The sequence below is a fragment of the Ictalurus punctatus genome, unplaced genomic scaffold (genome assembly GCF_001660625.3).
Source record: "Ictalurus punctatus breed USDA103 unplaced genomic scaffold, Coco_2.0 Super-Scaffold_100046, whole genome shotgun sequence".
Lineage (NCBI taxonomy): Eukaryota > Metazoa > Chordata > Actinopteri > Siluriformes > Ictaluridae > Ictalurus > Ictalurus punctatus.
In genome coordinates, this window is record NW_026521087.1 from 5,836,346 (window position 1) to 5,859,642 (window position 23,297).

General features: G+C 41.8%; 1 protein-coding gene across 4 annotated transcripts; it reads left to right on the plus strand.

Moving 5' to 3' along the window:
* The first annotated feature begins 6,019 nt into the window (after positions 1-6,019).
* Positions 6,020-20,542, plus strand: LOC128630220 (E3 ubiquitin-protein ligase UBR2-like). Of its 4 annotated transcripts, none has more exons than XM_053678820.1 (11): positions 6,020-6,277; positions 9,716-9,865; positions 11,504-11,660; positions 14,409-14,473; positions 14,568-14,706; positions 15,761-15,841; positions 15,944-16,116; positions 16,528-16,733; positions 16,826-16,919; positions 17,914-17,958; positions 19,012-20,542. In XM_053678820.1, the coding sequence occupies exons 7-11, from the start codon at positions 16,007-16,009 to the stop codon at positions 19,310-19,312; spliced, it is 756 nt and encodes a 251-aa protein (XP_053534795.1). In that variant the 5' UTR covers positions 6,020-6,277; positions 9,716-9,865; positions 11,504-11,660; positions 14,409-14,473; positions 14,568-14,706; positions 15,761-15,841; positions 15,944-16,006; the 3' UTR covers positions 19,313-20,542. The 4 variants fall into 4 exon arrangements, with proteins under 4 accessions (XP_053534795.1, XP_053534796.1, XP_053534797.1 ...); XM_053678821.1 differs by lacking the exon at positions 6,020-6,277 and adding an exon at positions 7,716-7,766; XM_053678822.1 differs by lacking the exons at positions 6,020-6,277; positions 9,716-9,865; positions 11,504-11,660; positions 14,409-14,473; positions 14,568-14,706 and adding an exon at positions 14,769-14,825.
* The last annotated feature ends 2,755 nt before the right edge of the window (positions 20,543-23,297 follow it).

Consider the following 23,297-nt stretch of genomic DNA (forward strand, 5'->3'; position numbering starts at 1 on the left):
TATTTTTAATAATATTTATATTATAATAATAAAAAAAATCAAAGATTTGATTTAAAATAATGATAAAGCTGTTTTTTTTTTTGGTATGTATTTGTATATCTTATCCTCTATCGTGTTTAAGAAGAAGAGGATAATGAAGCTTTTTATGAAATAATATTTGGGTTTATTTTATTTTATTTTCTCCTCACAGATTCAAATTTACGTCAACGTCCGTTACGTTGGTGACGTCACCGCGAGCGCGAGAAGTCGAACTGAGGAGCAGAAACCGTTGTTAGTGTTAGTTCTGGCCCGTTTGGACCCAAACTAAAGCGAGTTTATTCGGTTCTGTGTAACCGAACCCGTTCTGTTCTGTATTGTGTGTATGTGTGTAGTTAACGGTGTTAACACCTGTGTTTCAGGTGTATCAGTATGAAGCAGGCGGTGACGGCGCACTGATTCACTCTCGGAGCTCGGTTCACTAATGACCGAATCACCGTGGAACCGACTAAAGATAACTCACACCCGCACGGAGAAGAAGAACAAGAGGAGGAGAAGTGAGAAATAACATTTTATAACTTTTTTTATTCACTCCTCTGGTTCAATATTAATGTTAATATTATACAAATATGCTAGCGGTGCTAGCTTTTGAGGAGGCAGTCCAGTCCACGCATGCGCAGTGTAATTAATAAGCAAGCTAATCGAAACGTGATTAGCAAATAGGTCGATGTTATTTTTGATTCTATTTAAAACGATGAATTCACTCTATCAATAACTGCCCAGTCTGAGAATATTGCATGAATTACTTTTATAAGTGGACGTGGCAGAACGACATGTAGCTTCACTGGCTAATTAGAGCTCTTTTTCTAATTTAATGGCTGAGTCATCCGGCTTCGCGCATGCGCAGTGTGGGTTTAGGCGCTGTAGTCTTCTTCTTTTGAATTATTATTATTATTATTATTATTATTATTATTATTATTATTATTATTGAGACCATCTGGGGTGAATTTGGAGCATGTGGGGGGTTTGAGTGAACCCAGAATGACCTATAAATATTCTTTTAATATCTCCAGAACTGAAGCAGCACAAACAAAAAATTTTACGGCACAAACCAACACAAACTATTCTGCCGATGTTTTGTGTTGGGGGGGGGGCACCTTCACGCAGGGTGTGTGTGTGTGTGTGTGTGTCTTTGTCTTTGTATGCTCTTCAAATATCCAGGTGTTAGATGGTCAAGTGTGTAGTGTACAGATAGAGTGCACAATTTAAGAAATTGGAACCAGTCAGAGAGAGGACATCGTAATAAGAACAGGAAGCACTGACCAAATAAGGAAATAGATTAAACCGGTACACGGCATATGGGAGGCAGGAGATCGTGACAGTTATGTTGAATTATAACGTGTTGGATTATAGAAATAAATAAAGTGGTACTGGTGTGTGTGTGTGTGTGTGTGTGTGTGTGTGTTTTAGGATGAGCTGGAGTGGGGCAAAGAGAACTGCATTCAGATCAAATGGATACGAGAGGTTATGACTCTCACTCACTCACTCGCACACATCTATACACACACTTCTTGACACAGATCCCTAACTATCATTTCTGGTGTGTGTGTGTTAGAGGTGGCCGAGTTGTTTGAGGATCTGAAGAATCGAGTGTCACAATTCAACATGCACATCAGCGAAACTTCTCCCTCTGACTACACCAGCGCGCACACAGAAATTCATAGTGCAGGTAACACACACCCACACGAGTAGAACAGGTGTAGTTTAACAGCATATGTGTATAAAGAGGCTTTTTTCTTCAGGTCAAAATATATACAGCAGGGGTGCCCAAGTGCAGGTAGATTGCCATTAAAAAAAAAGATGTTAGTTGACGTACAGGGCAGCCAGTCTGAGATCTCGTCTTTTCTCTCACCACGCGTATGCAATCAAGCGCGCCAGTGCTAAAGGCTAGCGAGCGAAATCGCGGGGAGAGGACATTTTTCAGTCTTTTAAAGACTTAATTGACAAAACCCAGCTCCCAGTGTGCAAATTGATATCAGTCAATGGTTGAGCAGCGCAAATGGATTCATTGCCAAGTGCAGGGAAGACGATGCTTTCCCTGACTTCCTTAGCTACCACTGCATAATACACCAACAAGCCTTGTGTGCAAGAATGCTAGACATGAAAGAGATCATGGATGTGGCAACAAAGATCGCCTGTTCTATACGTGCTAGATCACTTCAAAGACGGCTGTTCCGTGCACATCTGGAGAAGGCAGACTGCGACCAATCAGCTCCTGCTACACACTGACATCAGATGGCTTAGTAGGGGTAAATTCCTGCAGAGATTTCGAGAGCTCTGTCTGGAGATAAGCGAGTTTCTTTTTGCTGTTAAACATTCAGAATACACTCAACTCAGTGATGATCAGTGGCTGCTGGACTTTTTTTAACCGAGCATTTTTAACCGATCTGACCAACTTAATTTGGAGCTGCAAGGAAAAGACAAAAATTAAAGGCAGTTAATGCCTTTAAACGGAAAATGCAACTTCTGTTCTCAAAGCTGCAGCGCCATGTTTTTGGGAACTTCCAAAACCTCGCGTCAGATCTGGAGACGCAGCGGAAGGCTTGTGCGCAATTTAACATTGCACGCTACACGGAGCAGATTGACAGCTGTCGGTCAGAGTTTGACAGACGCTTCAAGACTTTGCTTTACTGGAGCCATTTGCCACATTCATGTGCTACCCGTTTAGGGACATTGTTGAGGTTGATTCACTCGCATCGAAAATTGCAACGCTGTTCACCTGAACTCGTCTGAAGTGGAGGATGAGATTTTGAAACTACAGACTGACATTCAGCTGAAGTCCAGGGCTCATGGACAGTTTTGGAACTTACTCACAGGGGAAAATTACCCAAACATGAGGAAATGTGCCACCTCCTTGACTGCATTATTTGGCTCTACTTATTTATGTGAGTCAGCCTTTTCCCTCATGAAGATCATTAAGTCCAAATACCGTTCCACAATGACTGATCATCATTTGGAGGCCTGCTTGAGGCTGGCTACCAGCAGCTACTGTCCGGACTATGGAACCCTGGCTGATTCTATTCAGTGCACGTCGTCAGAGTAAGGTAATGACCAAAAATGTACTGAATTGTAGCGTCCCATAAGGGCTCATGCAGTTATGCAAGGTACATGAACATATTGTGTGTGTGTGTGTGTGTGTAGATATATATATATATAAGTATCCGCAGTGTATATATAAATATGTTTCGCATTTTTAGTGTAAGTAGATCTCTTTGACTGGTCATGTTAAAAGTAGCTCGTAAGTCAAAAAAGTGTGGGCAGCCCTGATATACAGTAAATATAAATATTAGTCATAATTCACAGCCTTAGAAGCACAAGCATCCAAAGTAAAATTGCAAATGCAGAGTTTAAAATTGTCACCATGACGACAAAGTCCAAGAAGTGTGACTTACTCCTGCAGAAAATAAATAATAATTATTACTAAGTATCAGTGATGTTTCCGTTGTTCAGGTGGCGATTGCAGGCGCATTTTATCCGAACTGCTTCCTCCAGGGAACAGTGGACGAGGAGCTCGCCTCCAAGGAACTCTATGGAAACGACCCCAGGACCACCGTAGTGGTATTCGGTCAGCTTCTATTTAACTAGGTGATTAATATTATTATTATTATTATTATTATTATTATTATTATTATTATTATTAATAATATTTCTCTCTCTCCCTCCCTCTCTCTCTCTCAGGTGTGTAATCTCCCTCCATTTGCATTCCTCTACCATAAACAGCTCCAGTCTCTCTTCAGACACTGTGGTTAAGTCAAATCCATCTCCTTTGACAGCTCCAGGTGTGTGTGTGTGTGTGTGTGAGTGTGTGTGTGTGTGTGTGTTTAATTGTGAGTTTCTATAAATATGTATTGTGGGTCTGTGTATCAGGGCCTATGTAGAGTTCTACTGCTCGTCAATGAGAGGTTCTGGCGTTCTCCCAGAGGTCTCTCTGTCTCTCCTCCTCACGCAGCAGAGACTTCCTCTCCATCTCAACGTTTAACCCGCTGAATAGGTGGAGACTTGGGCAGGGGGATAGTGTATCTCACACTTCAGATATACACGGTACACATACACACACACACACACACACACACACACACACACACTGCAACGAGCATCATCAGATGAGTCATAGTTACATTTTAAGTGAGAGTAGTCATGTGACCACATCCCCTAGACAGTGTGATGTTTAGATGATGTTCTGTACATTAGTGCTGTTCTGTTACAGGTCTCTCTCTTTGTGTCTCTGTCTCTCTCACTCACTGTGTGTGTGTGTGTCTCTCTCTCAGGGTGAATGTGGATTTTCAGAATCAGTCAGTGAGCCCTGTCGGGGTTCTGAGCAGCTCCATTGAGCTGGAGAATCTTCCGTCTAACCCTGTCTTTATCGTCAATATCACCGAGGTGTCTGTTCCGCCTCTTTCACTTTCAGTGCACAAATAAAAAAAAGCAGTGGCTCCTGTGTGTGTGTGTGTGTGTGTGTGTGTGTGTGTGTGTGTGTGTGTGTGCACTAACTGGATTTGTGTGTGTGTGTGTGGGTCATCGAAGTGGGGCATTTCTGGGGTTTCCAGGCTCACGAGGCAAGTCTGGAGAAACAGAGGTGGCTGACAGTGGCCGTTAATACACGGGCGCTCTGCCCACTTCCTGTCTCACTTTATCCAAATCTTCTGTGTCTCGCCCCTTTCTCTGAAACTCACACCAAACCTGGGAACTACTACAGAGCCAAAATACTGCATGTCATGGGGAGTAATGTGGAGGTAACATCTGTACGCACACACGCACACGCACGCACACACACACACACACACACACACACACGAACACCTACTAAAGTGCCTCCGTGATGGAGAATGGAGTGGTTACAGGAAAACTGCACATTGAGTGTACGTGTGTGTGTGTGTGTGTGTGTGTACAGGTGTTCTTTGTGGACTTTGGAAACACTTCCAAGGTGCCGTGTAACTCTCTCTGGAACTTCCTGCTGACCGGCAAGCTCTGCCCTTTCAGGTATTGTCTCTATGGCAACAATTTAGGCTGTAAACATTAAACACTTCATCTCCAACAACACGTAGTTAATCCAGAATAGTGTGTACCAGAAGTGTATATACTGAGGGGAGTGTGTGTGTGTGTGTGTTTGTTCAGGCTCAGGAGTTCAGCGTGGCGTGTTTGGCATCATCGGCACAGTCAGTCAAGAAGTCAGTGTTATAGAGTAAAAGTCTTTTAATTCATTCAGTACAGCAATATCAAGAAACACAAACAAACATCACAAGCTCTTCACACAACTTGGTGACGTCTTCCACGTCCTTCATCTGAAAACACACAGACGAAATAGAAATCACACACTTTATTAATCTGCATAATTTTCTGCGGCTGGTTCATGTAAATACTCGTACAGTCAGGCAGGTGTTGGTTGTTTAAGGAAACTTTCTATTTAACAAAAAAAAATTCAGCTCATCACAAAGCTTTTGGTGACGTCTTCCACCTCTTCCTGAAAAGACACAGACGAAATAGAAATCACACACTGCAAGGACACAGCCAGGTTCTGTTTAACACACACCTGAGAGGAGATAAACCAGCTGAACTTTATAATCTTACATTAAACATCCAACAAGCAGCTTTTGGGTCACAGTGACTACGTTTACATGGACAGCAGTAATCTAATTATTGACCTTACTCTGAGTAAGATCATAATGTGATTAAGGTGTTTACATGCGTTGCTTTTAGAATATTCCTGTCATGTTCCCGTTTTAATTGTTATAGAACATAATTAGATTAACAGCCCGCGTCATTACGTCACCGCCGTCCCTCCAGAATTTCACGTATCAACATACAGTTCGTCTTCGTTATGGAACCGTATACAGTTTTGCATGTTTTTATTTATTTTTTTTACGAACGCTTTAAGTGCAGTTAATTATTTGTCATGCTGTACGTGCAAATACACAACTGTTTGAAGCCGTGGGCTGCGTCCCAAATCACGTAGTTACTGTCTATATAGTAGCCGAGATACATGTATTTTTCCCCACTACAGGCCTATAGTAGGAAAGTATGCGATTTGGGACACAGCCGAATTCTCTTGTTCGCCGTAAAACTGCCGTGTGTGATCGTGTCCTGTCGCAAAATGTGGTGAAAACTCTCACACGACGTTCATAGTGTGATTAAGGTGTTTACATGTGTGTAATACACGTCCATAATGCGACTAAAACAGGAGTACTCCACCTGTCTTAATTAGATTAGTGCTTACTTCGATTATGACCTTAATTAGATTAAGGTAAGTAAAAATTGCTGTTTACATGGTAGTTTTTTAGAGTATGGTCTTAATCGGATTAAGAGTGGATTATTGTCCATGTAAACGCAGCTAGTGAGAGATTAATGACAAGTTCCTGTAACGCTTCTTCTGCTTTAAACTCGAACCTGAGGGTTACGACGCCATCTCGAACTAAAACAACTTCTATCTACAAAGCTACAGTGCAGAAGAGTTACTCTGACCGGGGCAAACATAAGCACGCACCACACAGCGCTGACTGCCTCGTGCAGTGACGGTTAGCGCTTTTTCTTGTTAACAAAAACGTGTCGATTAAAATTATTATTATTATTTTTTTTTTGCATAAAGAAGAGTTAAGCTCATCTTGGGAAAACATTAAGAAGATTGAATAAAAATTTTGTGTGTGTTAAGACACACAAAAAAAAAACGTTATGTGGAACCGTCATGCTAAGCATGGTGGGGGGCAAAAAAAATACGAGGCGTTTACGACCAAAAGGGTTTTTTTTTATGTAATTCATAGAATTTCCATACTCAAAGCACTTTTAATTCTTTTTTCATGTACAAAACTTGTTGAACAATTCGATTATTATAATTTAGATAAGGCTAATTATCTGACTAAAACCGGCTGGCATTTGCTCGTTACTTATTACAAACTATTTAACTTGCATTAGTTTAAAAACAAGAACACAATTCTAAACAGAACTATAAAAATAAATATCAGATTTTGCTTAAACATCCTTACTGTGACTGTATACTCCTGAGGAAAGCGCAGTTTGAAAAAACCTCCCTCGCGCTGTATCAACCCGCGCACACGTTTATTTTAAAATGTAAATTATATTATTTCATATTATATGGACTGATATTTAAAAAACAAAAGTCAAATAAAAGTACAATAAAACTTTTCAACATAAGACACGGTACTATTTTCAGTGGAAGAATACCAGTTCAGTTTGGGTAGTGAGATGAACATCGGCGCTACATTTTCCTCTTTGACAATTAGAAGATGGCATGAGTTTCAATTCAAAATGGCATCTGTCCTCCAGATGGCGCTCAAACACAGACAAATATAGTACCTACAGACGTTTAAAAGCTGATAGTTTCTTAAAACTCCCTTGTGGGGAGGAAAGACTGGTAATTACACCGGTTTTTAGTTATTACAAATGTTATACGACTTAAAATAAGTAATTTTTCCTGGTTTAAAAGGCTGTATTCTACTGGAGAAAATCTAAATGTAGCAACGGAATTTTAAAATGATTGTCAACTCAACAACTTGTGTTCATAATTATGGTAAATAACACTTAAATTCCTTTTAAATAATGTGAAATAAAAGTGTGTGTGTGTTGAGCTATCCTGTTTGACATTAATCTTGGTTTGCTATTTCCTTAGAAAGCTGTTAGCCTTTTTCCTAATATGGATCAATTTTGTGTTAGTTAAAAATCCTGATCGGAGCATCCCTAATGAACACCATTAAACTAAAGCGCTCTGCATCTGACGGGTAAATGAACTCACCCAATCACATCCTATATGAGATTATTCAGATATACACACACAATATACACAGAGCGGTTCGAGAACTGACTCCAGCCCAGAACCATGACAGTGGAAGTGTCTAATAGTGCAGCTTTAAATATATTTAACAGGAGCAGACTTCAAACACTGAACATTGAGGTGTATTGTATTTGTTTACAAGGTAAACAGGTTAACGGTTGTTTTGTGGATACAGCCTGTAAAATGAACTGAAAATATTACATTTAGTTTATCAGAAGGTAAATTAATGTGTCATGGCTCACACTATGTTCCTAAATTCTGTCAATTGACTAGCTCAAGTTTTCTCATGCCTACGTATATTTACTTATATTGTGGCACATTAATGTTACCATCTCTTTAAAAAAAATAAATAAATAAAAAGAAAAAATGTTTAAAAAACAGACAAAAAAAACCCCTAAACTTCAACTGTGCTCCTAAAAGAAATGGTCTTGCGTCTCTCCTCCTGTGAACACTGTTAAAGATTTGTACGTTAGCAGGAATGTAGCACAACATGGAGGTGAAAGCAGCGGTCTGTTCATTTAAATGTGAAAGTGCAATAAAAATATGTTGTCCCTAAAATCAATCAGTAATCGAGATCTCAATATTGATCAAAATAATCGTGATTATCATTTTGGCCATAATCGTGCAGCCTACCTGTATTATTAGATAAAAATCTTAAAAATTCACGTGACATGGACGTTAAAGTCATTTGCTTATGTCATGTTTCATGTAGGTTATTTTTGCAGGAATGATGCCGTTTGTCAAGTCATGTCGGATTTCCCACGTTAAATCATAGCACTTCTTCTCTGTCGGCACCACATACGTGTTTGGGACGTATTTTCTTAGAGGCTTTGGCTGTAAATAATTAAATTACACACACAAAACTGTATGGTACAGTTATAGTAGACTACATACACACTAAGTACTAATACTTATGTTCAGTGGTATGTGAACAGTTTATGTAATTATAAACGTACAAGTGATAGTTTATTGACATTTTAAATGAGGTGGTGGACATTAGTATCCACTAGGTGGCAGCAGTGCAGCTGTTATATCGCCTCACTGAGCAGTCTAGTGCTGTCTGAAACCTCTCCCTAGATCTTTTCACATCATCAATAGGTGATGTGTGTATGCTATAAGGCTGGTCTGTTTCATCTCCTTTAACTAGAATGACTATTGTCTCATGGCCTGTAGGGGGGTTGTGGAATATATCCTTACAATTACAGGGGTCTCTGGCTAGAAGAAGCACTTTTCAGCCCTCAAAATGTCATGGAAACAATCTTTCCAGCCTAAGTTAAAATAAAACTTCAGAGGCAGAGGGTTTGTAGATGCCAAAAAATTATCAAACTTTATTGAAACAATAAAGTGATTCACTGCAGAAACTCTAAAATATGCAAACACACACAAGCCCCTTTTATACCTTTCTTCACAGTGCACTCATCTTAGGTGGGATTTTACCTTTTCTCGTTAAAAACAGACCAGTCTTCTTTGCACAATTAATTATTCATGTCTATATGATATCTTAGATTTGTGGAGCATGCGCAGTTTGTTGCTTTTTAGAAAGATTTTATAAGGACAGTGTTTTTTTTTTTTTATCCAAAAAAAAGTAAAATACTCTTACTGGTTTGTTATATGCACCGTTAGCTATAAAATCTGGAAAACAAGGTGTAAATTGATTAATAATCAGTGTCATATCCCCGGTGAGAGGGTCTTTAAACAGATTGTGAGTGAATTACAAAGACGAAAGAAAAACAGAAGAACAAAAAATAAACACCCATGGACTTTAATAATAATAAACAGTTATAATGCACACCTTCCAGCCAATCAGGATCCAGTATTCACACTGACCATGGTATAAGTGTAATTAATGCTTAAGATTCATAATGACCTTACGATATGTGTTGCTTTATTCCAAAGCTGCAGTTCATAGAAACCTCTTCACGGCTAAAGCTGCAGAGATGGAGGTCGAGGGGTCCATGAAGAGGCGGCTCCAGCTGGCATGAGATCGAGAGTGTGGGCGCAAGAGCAGACTTTTGATAAAGGAGGGTATTTACAGTGTTTTAACTGGTGTGTTTTTTGCGCTATTATTAATTTGTTAAAATGTTCATATTATAGTCTATTTTTAATTGTTTATAAAAGTCCTTGCTGTTTTTAAGTGGCTGAATTAGTGTGTGTGCGCGCGCGCGTGTGTGTGTGTGCGTGTTGGTAGCTGGGTGGGTATATAGTTCTGGTCTGAAGTTGACATACCCCTTGCAGGAGAAAGAGACCCTGTGTAATCTGTTTAAACGACTTTTACGCATGTTTTGCAGAGAGATCATTTTCACCTTGCTGTTTGGGTCTCTGTCCCACACTGCTACAGTGCAGTATTGAGAGCGCGAGGGAGATCGATTTTCTATCAGAAACAGTAACTATATAAAATGGACGTCAACACACACCACTCTGTGAGGTCATTTCTCGCTCTCAACAGAGTAGTTGTGATTGTTCAGTGTTTACGACAGGGCCAAAACATTCAAGGCCATGGTGTATTTTGACTGTTCCTGTAGCATAATCTCACCAAACTGTGTGTACACGAGTCCACAGACACTGAGTCTATTCACAGTTCCATGCTGTGTAGATGTTCTGCTCATCCTCACTGTACCGTAAAGGTCAGAACCTCACATCTGTAACCTTGTAGCTTTCCTTAATCAACACGACTGCAACCAAGCTTGTGTGTCACTACTATTTTTAGATCTCCGCCTCAAAAGTATTGGCGCCCTGCGCGTCCGCCTCTCAAATCTATTGGCGCCCTGTGCGTCCGGCTCTCAAATCTATTGGCGCCCTACACGGCCGGCACTCAAATCTATCGCCGCCCTACGCGGCCGGCTCTCAAATGTATTGGCGCCCTACGCATCCGGCTCTCAAAACTATTGGTGCCCTTAGCGTCGGCTCTCAAAAGTATTGGTGCCCTTCACGGGCAGCTCTCAAAAGTATTGGCACCCGATCCAAATTTTGCCACAGCAAGCACCACGCACATTTTCTTCAGGAAATGTCCCTTAAAATAATAAAAAGTCTCTCACTCGGCTGTGTGTCGAGATAAACGTAAAAACATCTTGAGCTTGTGTTCACCACAGAACTTATTTCCGGCATTTAACCCAAAACCCCATTGACGGAAGTGCTAATATGCTGACTCGTTTCTGGGTTTCACGACTCATTCCTGCAGCACTCTGTAAGACGGGCTATTGTTATCAAACCATTGAAATCGGATAAGCAGCTTTGGTAATGATTCTTTAAATGAACCGATTCAGAATCCTCTTCTTGAATCGTTTGAGTCATTCTCACTCGGTCAGGGTTGCGCGTGTGGGTTGCTTTTCCTGCATGTGTAATCAGCACGTGTTCACAGACCGTAAATCCCGACCCCATGGTAGACACTCGACAGAAATTTCATCCTAAAGTAAGTATTTTATATTTTCTGGGTCTAAACAGAGCAGAAGTATTGCTAATGTGTTGTACAGGTTCTATTGGACTGGTGAACTGTGAGGATTTGTATATTTAACCCAGTTTAATATGGCCTGCTTTCTACAGTCAGAGACAAGTAAATCTGTTCTAATGTTCATTTATTTTCCATATATAGAACAAATGTTTGCTTACACATGAATATGTACTTTATCCCTTCAGAATGGTGGAGATTTGTCTCTTAACTATTTTAAATTTGCTTCTCTTCAACAGGTTGTGTTTGAGTTGTGCAGGCTTGTGTCACCTGACTTAAAGAAGGCATTGTTTGAAGGGCTTGATCAGCACCTCCCACGACTCCTGCAGTTGTACAACACCGAGAGGCAGTGAAATACCCGAAATCCCACATGTGATGACCCGCATTGATCAAGAGGTAAGTCTAATGAACTTTAGTTTGTTCTGCTCCAGAAATGAGCCGATATCCAGCAGAACAGCACTGATAGTTGTGTAATAGACGTGCACAGTAGAGCTGTCGTGATTAATAAATAAACTTATAAATGTGATTACTTGATGAACGTAGACAAAACTCTATAAATGTGAAATGTTTTGTTGAAGTTCAGATGAATCTCTGATGTACAGAATCTTCAACAGAGTTCTGCAGAAAGATTTTGAATGCCTGTCATTCACCAGAACAAATTTGCAGTTGATCAGTCTGTCTAAAAGAAAAAATCTAAACACACAATATAAAATTCCTGCAGTGTGAATAAAGCCTTTGTGTTGCTTTTAGCAAACATGTCTAGTACTCTCGGTTCAATGTACACAATTTACCCCATTAAAATGCATTTTGGAAATTGTTCCACATGGCCTTAAAGTGTGAATATTCACTGTATGCCAAATAAGTAATCAAAGAATGGAATGGATTTTTTTCTTCTCTAATGGACCATTAATCACAATTATAAAAGATGATGCATCAGGTACAAAGTACCCCCCCCCAAAAAAAATAGGTGCATGACTTCTGCTACACCATTTCCACTGTGTGTGTGTGTGTGTGTGTGTGTGTGTGTGTGTGTGTGTGTGTTTACAAATCACTTTGAGGTAAAAATATTTTAAGGCAGCCACTTTCACCTTCCTACAACAATTGGTGACTGGTCTGAGGTGAAGCTTCTTGTCATGTTACTGTGGTCATGGATCACATTGTGGGGATCTCTGTAATGTAACCGTTTCTGTAATTATCCTTACTTGCCTTTGCTCTTTTGTGCTTCTGTGTCTTCTGTTGGTGCTTTATACTGCTTTTTAGGGCCCAAGCACCTCTGCTGCGAAGCCCTATTGGATCTGCTCCTTTTTTAAATTATTATTAATTTTTTCATGCATTCGTGTCGTTTTTAAGTGCCTAAACGTACCCGAAAACTCACGAAACTTGGCAAACGCGCCAGCACTGGTGAAAATTTAAGTTACGTAGGGCATGGTCGAGGAGCTCCATAGCACCCCCGAATGCAGGCGATGGTCAGGGTGAAGTTGCTCCGATGTGCACGTGATGTACCATAGTCATTGCTCTCAAAGTTCATCAAGGTTCACATGGTTGTATCTGACTCCACCCAACAGGAAGTTGGTCATGTTGGATGAAATGTTGGATTTTAAAAGTTTCCCATGGTGTTTTGAGAGACTTAACATGGCTGAAAATCCATGAAACTTTGCAGATGCATTTGTCTTACGACATTAATTGATGTGATGTTGCATTTTATCATAGTTGTGCCTCATAGGCTCCATAGCGCCCCCTATGTTTTAAATGCACATTTGACATCATTGGAATGCTCAAACTATTATTTCACACACTTGTTAAAGTATGGCAAAATTATGTTTATTTGGTCATTTAACTTAGGTGTGGCAAAACTAAACTCAGCAGGAAGTCAGCATTTTGATTTTTCTCTTAATTTTTTCCTCCGTTTTTTGCCATTTCCAGGCCTTGTACTTTAACGTACTCCTCCTGGAGCTTTCATCAGATCGGCATCACATTCGGTCAGTCTCATCTACAGGCATTGACGATGCTAAATTGCGAAGCTTTTGAATTTTTGCTGCTCGCCATGGGCGTGGCGCTCTCACAAATTTAGAAGTTTCACCATGAAAAAGGAAGTTGTTATAACTCAAACATAGAATGTCCAATCTAGGGATGTCACGATACCAAAAATCTAGTAGTCGGTACTGATACCAGCAAAAATACTCGATACCATGGTGTGTATAAATAAATAATACTTTTAACTCCTTTGTTTAAACACTTGAGTATTATAAAAAACAATAGTGGCAACAGTCACATAATATAAAAAAAGCAATTACAAAATAGATATATAATAAATATGTAGGCATAAAATGTTTTTTCAACGAGATGTTCTGAAATGAGGTCTGGTTTCGGTGTATAGTTTGGGGATCTCTGTATACATGAAGTAATTTCTGCCTGGTATCTGGGGTTGAACCGCTGAAGCAGAGAGAGAGAGGGGGAAGGTGGAGCAATTTCATTTTAGCCCAGAATCTTTAGCTTGCCTTTGCCAGGAGGTTCAGACTTGGCTTTCAACAAGATAAAGAGCCAAGCATACTTCCAAATGAACACCAAAATGCTTTAAGAAACTCAAAATCAGTGTTTTACAATGAGCTTCAAATGTCCTCCATGGTGGCATGGACCAGGACCCCTCGGTCTGCAGCATTACAGGAAGATTTCAGGTTAGACATTATGGGAAGAGTCTCGGTGCTGTTATTGTCTCTGGGGCAGACATCAGTTAACATTGTGACCCCTTCCCTGGAGAGAACAGCATTACAATTCTGAAAACAGTTTTTGTAAATAATAATTCACTACTTAAAGCATGTACCCGAGCTCCTGCTACGCAGTAACTAAAACTGTCTGCAACTCACGTGTTACTTCATTCTTTAGTTCCTTCTCTTAAGTGCAGAGCCTCTGTCAGATTGTGTGATTGATAAAGAAAAGCACATAAATGACAAAATACCAGTTTGAGTGCCTAGTGGTCTAATGAGGAAATGCTCTTTGGAAGCTCAATATATGCACTTATCCATTTGCATTTTGATTTGGCTGTTAGTGCTGGGGATGTCCTTAAGGTGGTGTGCTGCTTTTGGCAGATTTAGTCATTCTCTTTAGTCACATGAGCACTAATGGTTTTTCAAAATTTTTATGTAGTTTATTTTGGATACAGGCAGAGGAAGCTCAGCGAAAGCTTAAGAGACAGAATGGAGAGGACCCAGGTAAGCTATTTCTTCAGTGATTGTAGTCATATCTGAAAATGATTGGTCAGTTGAATGCAGATTGCTGAAGTGTGAGTGTCTGTGTGTGTCGTAGCCCTGCCTCCATTCTGCCCACTGTTTGCCAGCTTGGGAAACATTCTGCAGTGTGACGTGCTGCTTGGCATGCTGGGAGCTGTGCTGCAGTGGGCTATGGAGCCCAGGGAGGACACTGGTCTGAGTCCATGCTGCAGAGGGTAAATGTTTGGATGTTTTGTTAAAATGACATGATAGTGTAGTAAATTCAAGCAGCAACAGCTAGAGAACATTGGGGATGACGATGAAGTTACTTTCAACTTCACCCTCAAAATCTCCCGTAAGTTTTGTACATCATCTCACACAATAGAAAGTCTCAAGCCTGTATCACAGGTCCCGGTGAACCCCCCGGCAACACTACAAGCATCCTGGCTCTGTTAGAGACCTTGCAGTGCACGCCTCACTTGGAAGTGCACAAAGACATGATTCGCTGGATCCTTAAAGTGAAATTACATCTTGATTATGTTTGCAATTTGCCTTACTCTCTCTATGCGTGCACCTAATATGTCCACCAGGTGGCAGCCTAGCATGTTTTGCAATTCGCTCACTGAAGGTAGGTGCAACATACAAAAGATGAGCGTTTTTACCATGAAGTTTAAAGCAGTGCTGCATCAAGACCTGTTTGAAATCCAAGCAGTGCAACACCGCTCAAGGTGGCGTGGCCGGTAGGCAAAGCAGCACCTCTCACCACGGTGAAGCACAAATGCTTCACTGTCCCAAAGCGGTTTTGCTGCTGATCATCTGTAGGTGGCCCTAGGGGTGTTTTGATGTGGATTATTGTGCGTGTTACTTAAAAGCTGTATGTCAACATGAATATTTAAATGACATGTAAGGATTGCTTACTACACAAACTGAATTTCAATGCACTGTGATGTGTGCATTTTATTTTCCATATAGTGAAAACTGTCAGGACACCTGCACCAGGCAGAACATGTACATATGAAGGCCATGGTGTAGGCCAAGGCTAATGATGTATTGTAGTATGTACTTTGAAGAGAAACAGGCAAATTAAATGTTAGTAAAATTGTAATGCATCTTCAGTATTTAATGGTATGGTGTGTGTGTGTATATACTTTTTAGTGCACAAATGTGTTCTATTGAACATCTGCTTAGTTTTGCAAGACTTTGATTGTGTGTGCATGTAGTTCTAACTGCACTGCTGTATCGTTTTCTTGTAGAAGTATTTTCCTAAATTATGTGTCTTTTTCTACACAGATGGTGGTTAGTATTAAAATGATGCGCGAGTGCACAGCTGCTGCACCTCCCTGTGAAGGAACAGGGCACTGTCATAAGGAGGTCAGACTTTGAGCAACTTTCTATTCCACTGACATATTAACCATTACCCTTTAAAGTGTTGAAGAGCTTAAATCTACGTGTGTGTGTGTGTGTGTGTTGCAGACTGTGTGGGACAAAGACAAAGCATAGAGAAAAAGGAAAGCTGAACTGTGCTGGAAAAAGACCATGGCTCAAACATTAGAGAGCCAGAGTCATTTTATCAATAAGTACATAGATCTGCTCACGCAGGATTCAGAGGATCTGGACGCCTCAGCCTCTACATCAGCAGAGCATAGGTACCTAAGCATGCTCGTAGTGACGCAGTGTTCTTAATAAGTCAACTTGTATTGTATTCTCAATATCCAGTCAGTACATTTATGTCAGTAAATGCATGCATCAACACTTCCTTGACTTTGCTGAGCAGTTGTCTGTTCTTTGTCCTAAAAGTTCTTGCATATAATGGTGGTCTTCACATAACATAAGTAAATTCCCATCCTTAAACTCTTTATCTTGCATATTCATTTCGAGCATTTTCTGTTGGGGTAAATGAGTAGAGAGGATCCTAGGCCATTTTTAGCAATTTCCTGGTGAGTAAAAAAAGATGAATCCATTTATTCAACATTGATTATTTTAACAAATTCAGAGGGACCTTAACATAAAATTAAGGTTATAGTGTACTCGTAACCATCCGTCTCTGCTTGGTACAGCCCCAGTTCATGTGACAGTGCTCTGGTGTGTGTGGGACCTCGTCGTTGGCGTGCCAGAGGAGGAGAGAGGAGGCAGATGGAGATGCGTATCCTGTGTCACGAAGCGCAGGAGATCCTACCTGATGGCACCACCATGGTGCTCGCTGCCTTTGTCCAACGCTCTACGGTCATGTCCAAGAACCGCAAAAGACCCCCTCACAATGCAGGTAAGGTTATGGTTTACAGTGTGCAAGTCAAGTAATTGGATAGGTTTGAGTAGCCAGTGTGCTTATTTCTGAAGGATACATGTGTGTTACAGAGAGCTGTGATCCCCTCTTCATGCACCCTGACCTGTCCTTTGGTACCCATACCGGCAGCTGTGGCCACGTCATGCACTCTCACTGCTGGCAGAGGTGAGGAGTTGGGCAAAATGTTACTTCTAGACAGCCTTCTACTTAATCCCAAATAAAAAGTTTTGCTGCTTTCAAATGTTTGTGGATATAGGCAATAGATCAGCAGCTAACAGTAAATAGAGCAATTACAAATAAATTAGCTAGTATTAATCAATCAGTGTGGATGTTTTGTGACCGAAAAGTCAAAAATCTAATTTGTGATGTACAGGAAAGTCTTCATGGAGGTGTGGTGATCAATAAGATGTAGATCCAAATTGGATGTGTTTGGCTTAAATATGCGATCTGCATATATATATATATATATATATATATATATATATATATATATATATGTCCCAATACAGTGAGCTGATCATCGACACAAAGCATGAAACAAAGCTTGCTATGTGCACTTGACTATTTTTCACTGTCTTAGATCAAGCCAGTGTTACTTTCAAAGTCTGTAAACTTATTGTGCCTCATGGGGAAGCAAAGAACGTTAACCTGATCTGACCTTAGGAGTAAGTGCAGTTCAATTAAATTTTATTTGTACAGTGCTTTTTACAATAGACATTGTCTCAAAGCAGCTTTACAGAAATATCAACACGGTATACAGATATTAAAGGTGTGAATTTATCCCAACTGAGCAAGCCACTGAGTGGCGACGGTGGCAAGGAAAAACTCCCTAAGATGTTTTAAGAGGAAGAAACCTTGAGAGGAACCCGACTCAGAAGGGAACCCATCCTCATCTGGGTAACAACAGATAGTGTGGAAAAAGTTCATTATGGATTTATATGAAGTCTGTATGGCCTTAGGAGCAGCCATAGAGTATCAAAAGCTAAAGAAATCAGGTGATTGAACTTGTTATATATATATACATCAGAATATATCTACTGGACATCATTAAAGTATAATGAGGTGGGGGTCAGAGTGCAGGCTGCTGTGTTAATGCACCCCTGAGCTGAGAGGTGTGTATCATTGAGCTTATGTGTGTTTGTGTCTGGTTTATTTGCAGGTCTTTGAATATCAATGATGCAAACAGGGAGGAGAAATATAACAGGTATTTACATACCAGTCAGTATGTGTGTGTGTGTGTGTATGTGTGTATATGTGTGTGTGTGTGTGTGTGTGTGTGTGTGTGTCTCTGCACCACTTAACTCCTGTCTCCCATTTTTACTGCATTTGTAAAACTGGAGACACTGCAGGGGGAAACCACTCAAACCCTCTAGTGTGTGAATCTCCCAGAGCTTACACATTCAAACTGAAACTACACAAGCACTACAAACGTGTGTGTGTGATTGTATTTGTGTAACAAATACAGTAACAGTAAACCGTTTTTGTGTTGATCTTGATGTATGTTTTGGATCACTGTCCTGCTGGAAGATCCAACCACGGCCAATTTGAAGCTTTCTGTCAGAGGCAGTCAGGTTTTCATTTAATATCTGTTGATATTTGATAGTCCATTACGCCATGTATCCTTTCTCTGTCACTTTGGGGTGGTAGTTGCATCCATCGACTTGGATAAGCAAGTTACAAGCCATCGATAAGGGAAACCAGAGATCAAGATACATCTCAGGTTTTATTTATCTATTTTCATTTATTTATTTTAAGAACTCACTTTTTACATTCCTTCTAATAAGTCGCCTAAATGCATTCTTAAGTTCATTCTGCTTAAGGCACTCCACAAAAGCTTAGTGGAGTAGTACTCCAGCTACCCAGGAGTAGTTGATTAAAAATAGTCAAGAGTATTTGTTTATAAAACTATTTGTTGAAGCCCTAAAAAGAGCAGTGTTCCTGTGGACCTCAGGGGAAGCAGTAAGGAGCTCTGTTCATTTGAGAACTTTAAGAAAAGTAACCTGGGTGAAGCTCTTGATGAATCTGGGAGATGTTGAGTATGTGCAAAAAATTTAAATATAACATTTAAAAAGTTTAAGATTTCACAGCATATTTGTGTGTGTTATTTCACGGTCTTTTTGTTGTCTTAGACTTTCGTGTTCCCGTGTTTTGTTTCATGCCACAGTATTTTGCCTAGTTGTCTTAGTTTTGTTCTTTGATTGTTTAAATAAATGTTATATACTGCAATTGCTTCTGGCTCAACCTTGAATCGTGACAGAACGAAAGACCAACAATCAGAAGCAGCAGATCGCCAAGATGGATATCTGGGGCGTCAGGATGCCACCAATGTTAGTGGAGTACTTTGCCACGTTGCGCCAACAGTCGGAAGATTACCAAGCTGCGCTACGAAAGCAGCAGGACGCCAGGAATTACCTGGGCTTCAACTTACCGCCTATGTTCATGCAGGACTACGCCATGCTACGCCAACAGGAGGAGGAGTCCAGGTACAAGGGGGAGTTTGTGTTCAGTACAGAGACCCAGCCCGGGACCGACAGGGTGACCTCAGAGCTCGAACCTGAGCTCCACGAGGTGGGCTCACCTGCCGAGCTCCAGCAAAGGGTCAGCGGGGAGGCACTAGCACCAGGCTTTGATGTCCGAGTCCCAGTCAAGTCTCAAGTCCCTAAGGTCCCAGCCAAGCCTCGCGTCCCTGAGGTCCAAATCAAGCCTCGCGTCCCTGAGTTCACGTTCAGGCCTACTGACCCAAATGACCAAATGCGCTCACGCCCAGCCAAGCTCCGCTCACGCCACAGTCCGCCGACACACACCGCCAAGCTCCGCTCACGCCACAGTCCGCCGACACGCACCGCCAAGCTCCGCTCACGCCACAGTCCGCCGACAGGCACAGCCAAGCTCTGCCCACGCCCCAGTCCGCCGACACGGCCAGCCAAGCTCTGCCCATGCCCAAGGTTCACATAGTGACCTCAGAGCCTCAGCCTCCCCGTTCAGCTGAGGTCGTCGCTCAGCCTCCCCGTTCAGCTGAGGTCGCCGCTCAGACTCCCCCGTTCAGCTGAGGTCGTCGCTCAGACTCCCCGTTCAGCTGAGGTCGTCGCTCAGACTCCCCGTTCAGCTGAGGTCGTCGCTCAGACTCCCCGTTCAGCTGAGGTCGTCGCTCAGACTCCCCGTTCAGCTGAGCTCGCCGCCTGCTCCATGGCAACTAGCGTTCCCCCCTTCTGCTTCGAGGAGACCCACGCTCCTCTCCCTGGCTGCACGGGGGACTTCTCTCGGCCTTCCAGTTCAGCTGGGGACATTGCGCCGCTTTCATGCTCTGCCGAGGAAATATCTCAGCCTCCCTGTGCCATTGTAGAAGCCGCCCGGCCTCCTGATTTTGCGGGGGACATTTTCTCCAGGGGGCCAGGACCACCAGATGGAGGACGTATAATTTTGGGCGCTCCGGGAGTAGCGCCCTTGGGGGAGGGTTCTGTCACGTATCAGGAAGCTCTGGACTCCACTTCCCATCAGCCACTGCACTGCACTACATGTCACATGACCACCTGCACCTGATTCACGTTTTGGTTAATGAGCACTTGTGTGTGTGTGTGTGTGTGTGTGTGTGTGTGTGTGTGTGTGTGTGTGTGTGTGTGTGTGTGTATATAGCCATTGTCTGCACTGATTCACTGTCTTTTGTTGTATTAGACTACCATGTTACATGTTTTGTTTCATGCCACAGTATTTTGCCTAGTTGTCGTAGTGTCTATGTTTTGTTGTTTGTTCATATAATAAATGTTATATATCTGCGATTGCTTCCGAACCCATCCTTGATTCGTGACACCAGGGTGTACAAACATTTTTTTTTTCTTCTTCCTGGTCGCGTATTTAAAATTCTTACTTGAACCGGTACATCTATACGATATAATTTCGTCATGTGTGTGCTTGTGTGTGTATTTGCACATGTATGTGCACGTGTGTGTTTTCCTACTATAGGTGTTTAAGAACTCTTTGATCCACCAGAGGACGGGTGATAAGAACCCATGTCGGTACTTCTCAAAGCAGGAGCTGAAGGAGCTTTTCACACTGGAGGACACGTACTCGTCCTCCATTCGGCTGCAGCTGCAGTCGCTCCACTCGTCTGCGTGCCGCTCCAACCCTGAGCTGCAGTGCCACATCTCCTCTCTGAAGGGCATGAATGTGTTTGGCGTGTCCCGTCATGACTTGCTGTTCTCTAATGACGATACTCTGCAGGACGAGGACAAATATGGTCACAATTTGGCCCATATCTGTTCAGCGGTGCTATATCTAGGCCATATGTGACGGATAATACCAACATGTGGCCCAAACGTACTTGCTATTTGGGATGTCTGGTTGGAATGTGAAAATTTTAGATGCTGGATTGACAGTTATATTATTAAATAACAATATGAACAGCAAGATTATTAATTGGAGTAGCATAAGTAATGAAAATAGCAAATGTTAATATTCATAAATACAGGTAATGGGATTTAGTGTTAATAGTGCAAGAGTAAGTGTAAATATGAATCTGAAACAGATGTGGCTGTTCATCTCATTGCTTTAATTGAAGAAAAAGTCAAAAAAATTTAGCCATGTTGTATAACATACATAAAGGGCAAGCAGGCGGAGCTTGTGTCCCCAAACATGATCAGTGCTTGCTTTGATGTACAAAACTCCTCATATGGCATAGAGCACGCACCATACAGCATTCCTCAAATCTAGGCCTAATTCTAAACCACTTTAGCTGGAAGACCCACCCACACACTGTGTGTGTCAGTGACTGTGTCTGTATGGTTGGATGATGATGCAGGTGTGTGTGTGTGTGTCAGTGACTCAGGTGTCTATACAGTAAGCTGATGAGCAGTTGTATCTCACTGTCTCCAGTGTTAATGTCAGTGGCCTTCAGAAAAAAGTCCAGTGCTTCCTGTTTCCTCCCTTCAGACAAACACTGTTTCCCAGAATGCACCAGTGAATCAAACGATTCCTCTTGATGTGTGACATCATTTGGACTCTGCACTTCAGTGGCTGCACACTGATGCACAACTTCACTAGAGGCCAGTTGAACGTCAGTGAAGCTTTTTACCATCACCTTCCTCTTCCTCCTCGCACTCAACCATGTGTTCACTAGGCTCTGGCTCGTCCTCTGGCTCCTCCCACTCCTCTAATTTTTCCTCTTTCGTCTCTGGTTTCTCTTCCTCCTCCATATCCTGCAGCTGTGACTGTACTCGTGAGCGTGTGCCAGTGTACACCTCAGAGCTCTGGACTCGAAACTTTACATTCTGAAACCCTGTAAGACAGAATTGTGTCCATAGCACATTATCAGTCTTACCCTGTGTGTGTGTGTGTGTGTTTGTGTGTGTGTGTGTCTGTCTGTCTGTCTGTCTGTCTGTGTAGTCACTTCTTCCATAAGGCATGTGTTGAGCCATGGCTGATGGATCACAGGACCTGCCCGATGTACGTGTGTCATCCTCAAATCCCTCAGAGTAGAGGTGAGGTGTGTGCGTAAATGGATTCATGAGAGTTTCTCATCTCTCTAGAGACGGATGTTGAGGAGCAGCACATGTAGACGGTCACTTCTGCTTTGCATTCGTTTCCCAGCAGCACTGAGTACTTTCACACACACTGTGACTCAGTCTCCAGCATACACCCCAACTCCGAGTCTCTCACACAGCAATGCTGCCTTTTCTGGATATGAATCTCTGCATGCAACAGAGCAGCTGGGTCCTGCTGACCACACACAGTGTGTGTGTGTGTGTGTGTGTGTGCACTTCTCACCTTCGTGTGTTTCAGCCTGCCTTGCTGAGTTCCAGAAGCTGCTGCTAATAAGCTAGTTTGTTCACTGTGTGTGTGGGGGCGGGGGGGTATTATTTTGGAAGCACACACCTGTATTTGGACTAAACATACTAGCATGACCACAAAAAGATTCAAGATTGTGGCTCAACTGACGAGAGGCCATAAGGTCTGTGAGAACGCTGATATTCTTGTCCTGGGTTCGATGGAAACATGGTGTCAGGACATGCGCTGGTCTGTCAATACAGTTCCCTCTGAAGCCCAGGATTTGTTTTTACTATACACTGAAGACATTTGGGTTTGAGATATGTCGGTCATTTTTAGGACATTCCAAACATGTTCCAATATTTTCGATCATTTGAAAAATGGGTAGGTTTAAACACAAGGTGCCATATTTTAAGTTGTTTGACCAGAATTTAATTTCCTAATATTTACATCTAAATTTGTTAATCAACTCCTATTCATCATTTGATCTCAAGCCCAAATGTTTCCCGTATATAGCAAACCAAAAATAATTGCCCTTGCTGTTCTAATACTTTTCTCCATCTAATGGGAATAGCTCAGCAGCGGTGTTCTTCACAGTGGCTGACAGTTTTTGGTCTTGGTCTTGTCACTGAGTTGACCTGTGGAGATCCAGGGCAGGTTTCATGGTGATTTTCTCTGGCAGGTGGGGCATCTTCAAGTTACTTGGTTACAGTTATATTTCTATAGCACTTTTTTAGACACTCAAAGTGCTTTACACTGGGAGGAGACCATTAGTGTGTATCC

Bases quoted from the DNA above. Each gene is read 5' to 3' on its own strand.
- LOC128630220 (XM_053678820.1), top strand. From the start codon at position 16,007: ATGGCTCAAACATTAGAGAGCCAGAGTCATTTTATCAATAAGTACATA. The intron at 16,734-16,825 runs GTAAGGTTATGG...TGTGTGTTACAG, and splicing joins AAGACCCCCTCACAATGCAG to AGAGCTGTGATCCCCTCTTC. The intron at 17,959-19,011 runs GTATTTACATAC...GAATCGTGACAG, and splicing joins AGGGAGGAGAAATATAACAG to AACGAAAGACCAACAATCAG.